Source organism: Ahaetulla prasina, chromosome 1, assembly GCF_028640845.1.
Source record: "Ahaetulla prasina isolate Xishuangbanna chromosome 1, ASM2864084v1, whole genome shotgun sequence".
Classification (NCBI taxonomy): Eukaryota; Metazoa; Chordata; class Lepidosauria; order Squamata; family Colubridae; genus Ahaetulla; species Ahaetulla prasina.
The window spans coordinates 105892076-105903726 of record NC_080539.1 but is presented as its reverse complement, the minus strand read 5'-3'; the positions used below and the strand labels follow the sequence as shown (position 1 = coordinate 105903726).

The window sequence follows — 11651 nt, the reverse complement described above, 5'->3', positions numbered from 1 at the left end:
CCATCCTTTTGAGATGGGTAAAATGAGGACCTAGATTGTTGGGGGCAATATTCTGACATTGTAAACTGCTCAGAGAGTGCTGTAAAGCACTATGGAGCTATATATAAGTCTAAGTGCTATTGCTTTGGCAGTTGGAGGTTGTACACAAGTTTACCTATTCAGCTTTTGAGACAAGGTCTGAATAAAAGTAACTAAGGATTTCCCCCCTCCCCATTTAATTTGTAACAGAGCTTTGGAACAACTGGATGTATCAGTATTGAAGGGTTCTATCCAGTAAGAGAAAGAGAAGGGAGAATTTAGATGCATTTTGGGGATTCCTATACAAGGGAATACTGCAGGAGGCAATTGGAGAGGATTATCAGAGCTCCTTGTTATAAAATGAATTTGATATTCTTTTTATTTTTATAGAGGGTTATGTGACAATGTGCACAGGAATGCCAAATAAGGATTTGTTCAGAGTGGTTTGGTCAAATCTTTGGAGATGAAGGAACAGAGGCAGATGCTACAGGAGTTACAACTTGATTCCATATGAGGAATGTAAGGCAGGAGGGTATTTGTGGCAGATCTCAGAGAAGGTGGACTCACTCACTGTTACCTGAATTACTCCTGTATCTCTCAATCCAGCCCCAGATTAACAGCAGAAAGAGAAAGGAAATAGGATGTCTTTGTTTGTCCAGACCACCAAGTAAAATATTTTTGTTTTCCCAAAAATGAGACCCTGTCTTATATTTTTTTGAACCCTGAAATAAGTGCTTGGCCTTATTGCCATGAGCTCAAAAGCCCGATTGGGTTTATTAATCAGGGGGTGTCTTATTTTGAGGAAAACAGGGTACATTTTTGCCACCCTTCCCTATGAAATCTGTGACTGAAGAGCCCTTCACTAGCAAGTTACCCACCCTGAATGGTATATATTTCTGGGTATTCTAATGATTTCTACCATCCCCAGGTTTCCTACCTACAACTTTTTCTTTTCGTCTTCTCTTCCGCCAAGTATATATTTGCATGATTCTCTCTTCATTGTTCTCTTCCCAACCTTACCAAATTGCTTGCCAGGATGGGTGAGTGGGTGGAGGGCATCTGCTTTTTCCTTTCCTGTAGCTTAAACAAGATTTCTGGGAGGCTGCATAAATCCATCCATGCCCAATATCTTTGTTTCTCTAGTTGGACAAATAAGATATTTTTTAAAAACCGCACAAGAAAATGGAGATAGACAGAAGAGAGCGGCTCTGTTTTTCAGAAGAAATAAGTCATATTGAAATTAGAGCCTCTCTGAGCCAGCACATGGAATGCTGTGCACATATGTATGATTAGCACATGACTGCACATTTGCTAAATGATATTTTTTTTTGCTTAATCTTGTATTTTTTTTCCTGCATTGCTGGAAACTGGGCTCTTTTTCTAAATGAAAGATAATAATCAATTATAATATGAATGAAAAAACAAAGAGTTGTTAAAATAAATAGATTTTATCTATCTAAAATAAATAGATACATGTGTGGGGATGAGATCCTGGTCGTCTCCCTGATTAAAAGGATATTTTAAATATTTCTTCCTCTTTCTCTCCCTCTTTTTTCCCTTTCAAGCAAACTTTCCTTCATTTTCATCAAAAATATAAATAGAAACCCAGCTTGCAGGGAACAATTACAATGCAATTATTCTTTAGCTGATGTATTGATGTACTGTTTAATAATTAAACTTCTACTTTACAAAACAAATAAGCTGGGATAAAGAATTCTGCAATATAAATAGTGTCTATACCGATTTGGAAATGTGGAAAGGCGGAAATAAAGCCGAATAATGTGAATACACAATTGATAGGTATATTAGGAGACATCTGTTTTCAAATCAAACATCTTTTTAGTTTCAAGGCAGTTATAGGGTAAACAATATACGTTTGCATTAAAATGAGCTCAGTGTATTATTCAAATAAACCTAAAGGCTTTTTTTAAAATTACAACTACAACAAAAGAAAAAACGTGTGCTTTCTTGGCTTGGAATTGAAATATGTAAATAACATAGGGGAAAAAAACTTACCTTGTAGAATCCACTGCATTAATTTTCAAAGTCTGTCTTCATTGTGTATCTGAGGAATAGGAAATCAAGTAAGGCCTTATATAAGCAAGTTGGAATAATAGGCCTCTCTAGTGAATATTATATTGGAAGGTGTGGTCTCCAACATGTTCATTTAGCAGCAATGTGCACGCAAGTGCCTGGAGGACCAGCATATTCCTTGCTGTTTAACAAATGATAGCATAATCCTACAAAATAAGTATTGTAATGACTTGTTCCATTAAAGATTGGAGAGCTGCTACATAATAGAATAGAATAGAATAGAACAGAATAGAATAGAATAGAATAGAATAGAATTTTTTTATTGGCCATGTGTGATTGGACACACAAGGAATTTGTCTTGGGGCATAAGAGACAAATGGCGTATAAAATCTACCATAAAAGTGGCACCTACCTCTGAATTGTTCTGGACTGCAACTCCAAATTTCAACCAGCAAATGCTCAGTCTTACATATAGGAAAAAAGAACCCTAAAACTAAGTACATACTAGATGGACATTACCTTACAGACGACCCCCATCCCGTTAAAGACCTTGGAGTTTTCATGTCAAATGATCTAAGTGCCAAAGCCCACTGCAACTACATAGCAAAAAAAGCTCTAAGAGTTGTAAACCTAATTTTGCGTAACTTCTTTTCCAAAAACACCACACTACTAACCAGAGCATATAAAACATTTGCTAGACCAATTCTAGAATACAGCTCACCTGTTTGGAACCCTCACCACATCTCTGACATCAATACAATTGAACGTGTCCAGAAATATTTTACAAGAAGAGTTCTCCATTCCTCTGAAAACAACAAAATACCTTATCCCACCAGACTTGAAATCCTAGGCTTAGAAAACTTGGAACTCCGTCGCCTTCGACAAGACCTAAGTTTAACTCACAGAATCATCTATTGTAATGTCCTTCCTGTCAAAGACTACTTCAGCTTTAATTGCAATAATACAAGGGCAACCAATAGATTTAAACTTAATGTAAACCGCTTTAATCTAGATTGCAGAAAATATGACTTCTGCAACAGAATCATCAGTGCTTGGAATACTTTACCTGACTCTGTGGTCTCTTCCCATAATCCTAAAAGCTTTAACCAAAAACTTTCTACTATTGACCTCACCCCATTCCTAAGAGGACCATAAGGGGCGTGCATAAGCGCACAAACGTGCCTACCGTTCCTGTCCTATTGTTTTTCTTTTCTTCTTCCTATATATGTTTATATGTGTATATACTATATAATCTTTTTGTATGATGTTGTGACAAAATAAATAAATAAATAAAATAAAATAAATAAATAGTACCTCCTCATTATGATTGCTGTTTGTTAAGCCCAGTAGTTGCTGCCCAAAGTAGCTGCATCAGTTAGATGGATGACATCAAAATCCAATACATAAGTAAATTAGAGGTAGTAGGCTAATATTAGCAGTTGTTGGAATAAGACTAAAGAAACTTAAATAGACAAATATTTATTTATTGTTTTAAGTTTATATCCTCTCTTTCAAATGGGAACTCAAGGAGGTCCAGTATACACAATGGTCCTTCTTGTTTTTACCTAAAACAACAAACTGACATATGTTCTTCTGAGAGACAATGGCTGGCCCAAAGTCACCAATTGTGCTTCCATGTCTGAGGTGGACTAAAACCTGGGGTTTTCTTCTCCTAGTCCAACACATGAATCCTTATTCATTGTACAAATATATCTATCTTCTGCTAGTAGAATTCCCATTGGTTGGTAATCATCACAGTTTTATATTTTTTTTAAAGTCCAGTTTTTTATTTCTACATAAGTATTTTGAAGACGGTGTATTGTGCAGGCATTTTGTTTTACAAAAGGAAAAAATAACAGATATGCTGATAGTGATAATGATAACACATGTAACAATTATAGCAATATTTATAATTATATTAGCTTATTTATAATCATATTAATTATACTAACATACTTATAATTATAGACAACATTCATATTTTACTTACACATAACAATAATCTTTCTTCATCTATTTATTTATTTATTTATTTAATTAAACTTTTATACCGCCCTTCTCCCGAAGGACTCAGGGCGGTGTACAGCCTTCATTTAAAACAATTAATATACACACTAAAATAACAATTAAAAAACTTATTCAATAAAAGGCCGAAATTAAAACCGTCCAATTAACCGTATAAAATACCCAATAAAATTACAATTAAAAATTTAAAATTTAAAATTTAGAGTTTAAAAAATCAGGCCAGTCCTGCTTGGATAAATAAATAAGTTTTCAGTTCCCGGCGAAAGGTCCGAAGGTCAGGCAATTGGCGCAAACCGGGGGGAAGTTCGTTCCAGAGGGTAGGTGCTCCCACAGAGAAGGACCTTCCCCTGGGGGCCGCCAGACGACACTGTTTGGCGGACGGCACCCTGAGAAGACCCTCTCTGTGAGAGCGTACGGGTCGGTGGGAGGCATATGGAAACAGCAGGCGGTCCCGTAAGTACCCGGGCCCTAAGCCATGGAGCGCTTTGAAGGTGGTAACCAAAACCTTGAAGCGCACCCGGAAGACCACAGGTAGCCAGTGCAGACTGCGCAGGAGTGGTGTTACCTGGGAGCAACGTGGTGCTCCCTCAATCACCCGCGCAGCTGCATTCTGGACTAGCTGAAGTCTCCGAGTGCACTTCAGGGGTAGCCCCATGTAGAGAGCATTGCAATAATCCAGGCGAGAAGTGACGAGAGCATGAGTGACCGTGCATAAGGCATCCCGGTCAAGAAAGGGGCGCAACTGGCGGACCAGGCGAACCTGGTAAAAAGCTCTCCTGGAGACAGCCGTCAAGTGATCTTCAAACGACAGCCGTCCATCCAGGAGAACGCCCAAGTTGCGCACCCTTTCCGTTGGGGCCAGTGACTCGCCCCCAACAGTCAGCCGCGGTTGCAGCTGACTGTACTGGGATGCCGGCATCCACAGCCACTCCGTCTTGGATGGATTGAGTCTGAGTCTGTTTCTCCCCATCCAGACCCGTACGGCCTCCAAACAACGGGACAGCACTTCGACAGCTTCACTGGGGTGGCCTGGGGTGGAGAAGTACAGTTGGGTATCATCAGCGTACAGATGATAACTCACCCCAAAGCCACTGATGACCTCGCCCAATGGCTTCATGTAGAGGTTGAACAGGAGAGGCGAGAGAATCGACCCCTGCGGCAGCCCACAAGTGAGGCGCCTCGCGGCCGATCTCTGCCCCCCTGTCAACACCGTCTGCGACCGGTCGGAGAGGTAGGAGGAGAACCACTGATAAACGGTGCCTCCTACTCCCAACCCCTCCAACCGGCGCAGCAGGATACCATGGTCGATTGTATCAAAAGCCGATGAGAGATCCAACAGGACCAGGGCAGAGGAGCAACCCCTATCCCTGGCCCTCCAGAGGTCATCCACCAACGCGACCAAAGCTGTCTCCGTGCTATACCCGGGCCGGAAGCCGGACTGGAACAAGTCTAGATAGACAGCTTCATCCAGGTACTGAGGGAACTGCCGTGCCACCACACTCTCTACAACCTTCGCCACAAAGCGAAGGTTGGAGACTGGACGATAGTTACCCAAAATAGCTGGGTCCAGGGAAGGCTTCTTGAGGAGGGGTCTCACCACCGCCTCTTTCAAGGCGGCGGGAAAGATCCCCTCCAACAAAGAAGCATTTATAATACCCCGGAGCCAGCCTCGTGTCACCTCCTGAGTGGCCAGCACCAGCCAGGAGGGGCACGGGTCCAGTAAACATGTAGTGGCATGCAGCCTCCCCAGCAACCTGTCCACGTCCTCGAGAGCCACAGCATCAAACTCATCCCAAACAACATCAACAAGACGCGCCTCAGTCATCTCATCCGGATCATCGCAATCTTGGTCCAAGCTATCCTGGAGCTGAACTGTTTTATCGTATAGATAACCACTAAACTCCTCGGCACGTCCCTGTAAGGGGTCATCCCGTCCCCCCTGGTGAAGGAGGGAACGGGTCACCCGAAACAGGGCATCCGGGTGGTTATCTGCCGACGCAATGAGGGAGGAAGTGTAGGAACGCCTCGCCACCCTCAGTGCCACTAGATAGGTCTTTGAAAAAAGACCTAACTAGTGTCCGATCAGCTTCGGAACAGCTGGACCTCCAGACACTTCTACCTAACTTTAACCATTGATGAAACCTATTCTGCGTTGAATAGTACTCTGTATCACCTTTATTTTTTGTTTTCAATGTCAATCTATTCATCTCTACACAGTCCAATATTTTCTGGATTATGTTTTCATCTGGTGAGGTGTTCTCATTTTTCCAATATTGTGCAAATACCAATTCTCACTGCTGTCAATACATGTAGCATTAAGTATATAGTCCCTTAATCATAACTTTCTGGTATTATACCTAACAAAAATATTTTACATTCTTAATGGACGTCAATCAATATTATCACCACCTTATTTATTTATGTTTATGTTAAGAAGTGACATTTGCACCTTTGGAGGCACTTTTTAAAATTTTCTAAAAAAATAAAAGAAAAAATCAGTTTTAGAAGGTTAACATAATTGAAGTATCTATGGTTACATATTGTCATACATATATTGGAAATATCTAAAGTACATAAGGGGGATGCGGTGGCTTAGTGGGTAAGACGCTGAGCTTGTCAATCGAAAGGTTGGCAGTTCAGCAGTTCGAATCCCTAGTGCCACGTAATGGGGTTAGCTCCCATTACTTGTCCCAGCTTCTGCCAACCTAGCAGTTCGAAAGCACGTAAAAAATGCAAGTAGAAAAATAGGGACCACCTTTGGTGGGAAGGTAACAGCGTTCCCGCGCCTTTGGCATTGAGTCATGCTGGCCACATAACCACGGAGACATCTTTGGACAGCACTGGCTCTTCAGCTTTGAAATGGAGATGAGCATGGGAGTCGGGATCGACTAGCACGTATGTGCAAAGGGAACTTTTACCTTTACTTTTAAGGTACGTAAGTATTTAAAGTATTGTTGTGGTCCACCGGCGGCCTGCTCAGCTGTCTGCAGAATCAGGGCAGTGAGGAGGCTGGGGAGGAACATGGGCCAGTCCTGGAGTCTGGGGAAGACTCGGACAAGGGCTCTGCGTCGGAGGCAGACAGGAAGCCAGGGCTATCTGGGAGTTAAGTGCTGCCTTCGGAGCCTCCAGAGTCCAACATCAGTGAGGCAGAGGAACAGGGGGAGCCTGTTCCCAGTGCGCGCATGCGCAGAGCTGCCAGAAGGCAAGAACAGTTAAGACAAAAGGAACGACTCGGGAATAGGGCTTGGAGATGAGTGGCCCCTCCCATAAGACATAAAAAAGGAGAAAGGCACATGAGCCTTTGCAAGAAGCAACTTTGTTCATTCTGGTCAGTTTAAATTGTGAAGCTCTGTTTTGACTCTGTGCTCCGTGTGGCCTTGCAAAGCTAATTGCCAATTAGGTCTTTGGAAGCATGTCAAGGGAGATAAAGGTGGGTGCTTATCAGCCTTATCCGAAGGACTGTGGCAGACTTCTCTCGGACTCTTTACAAACTATTTGTGACTCATTATGGGCTGTGGATGAACATAATTCACAGGTGTTGAAATAAAAAGAGGGTTTTTGGGACTACTCTTGTGCTTTTTACTGTCTCAGGAAGCCTAGGTCAGAACAGATATTTAAATTTCTAAGATACTTAAAATAAGATGGTTTCTCAACAGATTCATGGTTGAGCTTCCTTGTTTTTCAATTGTTATTGTCATTAAGCATATTATATACACCTTAGCTCTTCATTTTAAGCATCCAGTAAGTTTGTGTGTGTAGCATTGCATTATGCCATGTAAAAGATTATTGAAGACTGAACCAGTTTACTTCACATTGCTGCAAATGACTCTATTACTATTAATTCTTGCTTGTTACGAAGAAACAAGTATAAACTCCTTTTATAATTCTTAAAATAAAAATTAAAAATACTGTTTTTAAAAGTTTGCAAAGATTTTGATTAACAAAGATTAAAGAATTTTTAAACAAAAGAGCATTGTTCCTTATTAATCATGTACACAAGTATGTTTTTAAATATTTTTGGCATATAGAGGGATTAAAATTTATGATTTTATTTCAGAACCTTGTGGGAAAATAGCCTCTTGTTAGAAATTACTGCTTCCAGTTTAAATAACATGGATTCTGGAAGTTTCCTGCATATCCTGCTGAAATGCATGTAAGACCGAAGTGTTCTTGATACTTATTTATGGAAGATAACTGGAAGGTGATTTGGAGGAGATTCTCATATCTGTTATCATAAATTCTCTTTGAAATGTCCCTTGCAACTTTTTATTCTGTTGCTGGGATGGAAGAAGTTGTCATCTGAAGGCTGACCCTCTTGTGAAACGTACACCATCTTTCAGGGAAAAATGTCATCTTCTTTTATGCCAGATATGGCCCACCTCATCATTTCACAAAAACTGCCCTTTTCAGTTTTCTCTTGATACTGTGGATCCAACCCATTAATATAAAGCCTCTAACACTACCAGCCTTAGAGAAAAGATACGATTTTTTTTAACAGACTTATATTTTAAACCAGTTATTAAATATAGGATTGCAGGACAGTGTGGATGAAATTGCATGTGTAGTATCTTCCTAATTTATATAGTTTCACTTCCAAGAGTATATATAGACTGTAGAATGTTCAGTGCTTCCTGAAGTACCAGCTGGACCATTGCCAAAGCTTCCTGCAAAAACACTTCTCACCACCATCACTTCTCTTTCATTGATGACACAACTCTGGCTTCTACCACATTTCTTCCATCCATATGACATTTAAGAAGCTGGGTCTTGGGTTTATAGACCGTTTTCTGTCCTTGCGCAAAGGCTACCATTTTAAGTTAAGAAACAAAACAAAACACTGATTGCCTTAGTTTGATGAATAAAATATTTATTTATTTATTCATTCATTCATTCATTTATTTTCAGGAAAAAGATTAGCAGTGGAGAAATGTTGGAATATCTTTCCTGAGAGGACGTATCTAAGTGCTTTTCGAAACCATGGGTAAAAAAAGCCATATATTAATGGGTTACAGCTGGAGTTGAAGTAACCAAGCCAATTGAGGCCATCAAACAGCACAGCGGGAGTTGAAAAATCTAAAAAAGGGTCAATTAAAATTGTGATAAGACATGGAAACCAACAGAAGAAGTAAACCCCTATCACAATACTTAAGGTCTTAGCAGCTTTTCTGTCTGTGCTTTTAGAAAGCTGGTTAGAATTTTTGTTGCCTGAACTTTTCATGATCCTCAGATGTTTTTTAGACACAGCAAAGATTTTTATATAAATTCCAATTATGACAGAGGCAGGAATGAAAAAACCAAATGAAAACAGAACAGTTCCCCAAAGTTTATTGAATATTATTGGACAAGAACTAGAACACGCAACCAAAATCTCATAAATATCAATGCCAGAAGCATATGCTTCAGAAAAACCCAACCCGAAAGCAAAAGAAGATGGCACTGACCAGCAAACGAGAATTAATTGCCTGATTCTAGGGACTGTAATTTTGTGTGAATAATGAAGGGGATAGCAGATGGCGTAGAATCGATCTACTGCAATTGAGCAAAGGTGAAAAATAGACACCAAGCAGAGCATCAAGTCAAAACTGTAGTGGATCTTGCAGAAGGTCATTCCAAAACGCCAACAGCGTTCCACTGATCTAACCATGCTGTAGGGCATAATGAAGAAGCCAAGGAGGAAATCGGTGATGGCCATGGAAAGGATGAGGAAGTTAGTTGGGGAATGCAGCTGTCTGAAATAGGTGATTGAGATGATGATAGCCATATTGCCGAAGACTGTGGTGATGATAATTCCACTTAGAGATAGATACATGGCCCCTTGGATACCTGCAGGCCATGGATTTTCAGGACAGGATTCATTTCCAAATTCAGAACAATCAATGACATGCTTGGAGGCATTAAGAAAAACCATAGTATTTTATCTGAAATTGAGACAAGTATTAGATGCAGAAATGTATAACTACTGCCTGTAGTTGCCACTTAACTGAATCCCCAGAATGTATCTTGTAATCATAGGAAGTTATTCATTCCTCCAAGAATCAAAATCTTTAACAATTTATTTATTTTAAACATTTATATAACCTTCTATCTTATACCAAACCCTGGACAGCTCAAAATCAAGAATTTATACAGAACAAATGGTAGAATCATAAAACGAATGGTCTAGGGTCTCCTGCTTAAGCAGTGGATTAGACTAGAAGACTTCCAAGGTTTCTCCCAACCCTATTATTCTATTTATTTCTATTTATATTATTTATTTTGTCACACAGTATATATAAGCATAAGCATGAAACAACTATACAACACATAAGCATATATATGAGTATGAGTATGTAATAACTATATTAATTGGATATAACGAAGGAAAACAATAGGACAGGAACGGTAGGCACGTTTTTGCTCTTATGCACGCCTCTTACAGACCGCTTAGGAATGGGGTGAGGTCAATAGTAGACAGTTTTTGGTTGAAGATTTGGGGATTTTGAGAAGAGACCACAGAGTCAGGTAGTGTGTTCCAAGCGTTAACAACTCTGTTACAGAAGTCATATTTTCTGCAATCAAGATTGGAGTGGTTAACATTAAGCTTAAATCTATTGTGTGCTCGTGTATTGTTGCAATTGAAGCTGAAGTAGTCTTCAACAGGAAGGACATTGCAATAGATGATTCTATGAGTTAAACTCAAGTCATGTTGAAGGCGGCGGAGTTCCAAATTTTCTAAACCCAGGATTTCAAGTCTGGTGGCATAAGGTATTTTGTTGTATTTGGAGGCGTGGAGAATTCTAAGCCAGGGGTGTCAAACTCATGGCGTTACATGATGCATTGAGATTTTTCCTTCTTCGCTAAACCAGGTGAAGCATGGCGAGCACATGATGCATCCGGCCCATGGGCTGGGAGTTTGACAGCCCTGTTCTAAGTGGAAGGCAGTAATCAAGTCTCTTCTATCACCGAAGACGCAGTATGATGTAGAGGTCACCTTGAAAAAAAAAATCCTGATCAAGGTAACCCTCCATACTCTCTATGAGTTCCTTCATCTAATAAAAAGTAACTTCCCTGTGCTTTAAGAAAAAAAAAATGTGCCACAAACTATATGATGATATTAAAATCAATAATAAAAATAATTTTCTACTATGACTAACTATAGCAGCAAATCTCATCATTTTCTATTTCTGATGTTTCTGAACAGGACTATGTAAAAGAAGTATGGCTCATTTTCTTTTCCTTATTGTAAAATAATTTAAATAATTTCCACTGGTAGGTTGAACTTAGCATAAAGCGCTATGTAAAGTAAGATAGCTGCTAATTTTCAGCCCCCTCTTACTTATTGCAGTTTTCTGTTATCCCCTTTCCATTCCAGAAGATCTCCAGGATTGTTTAAGGTAGGAAAGGATTAATGAAAAAGATGGATCATATTTCACCTATCCTTTTCTCTTTCAATACCCCTCCATACTAGCTCTAATTGACCCAGAAACTAGCTCTTTCTTATAACGACTTTTTTTTAGGATACCCACTTACTATTTCAGAGTAATATCCTAACTGAAAGAAAGGCCTTTATCTTAGCACCTCTGGCTGGAAAATAC

The 11651-nt window shown here is 39.8% G+C and overlaps 1 protein-coding gene across 1 annotated transcript; it reads right to left on the bottom strand.

Annotated features, from left to right (window-relative positions):
* Window positions 1–4499: 4499 nt before the first annotated feature.
* TAAR2 (trace amine associated receptor 2) lies at window positions 4500–9886 on the bottom strand. Its single transcript, XM_058173521.1, has 2 exons — window positions 8972–9886; window positions 4500–5081 (listed from the first exon to the last, which is right to left on the bottom strand). Exons 1-2 carry the CDS (start codon window positions 9884–9886, stop codon window positions 4878–4880), a joined length of 1119 nt encoding a protein of 372 aa, XP_058029504.1. The 3' UTR covers window positions 4500–4877.
* Window positions 9887–11651: the final 1765 nt, after the last annotated feature.

Bases quoted from the DNA above. Each gene is read 5' to 3' on its own strand.
- TAAR2 (XM_058173521.1), bottom strand. From the start codon at position 9,886: ATGTATCTATCTCTAAGTGGAATTATCATCACCACAGTCTTCGGCAAT. The intron at 5,082-8,971 runs TGAATGAATGAA...AGCTGTCGAAGT, and splicing joins ATCTTTTTCCTGAAAATAAA to GCTGTCCCGTTGTTTGGAGG.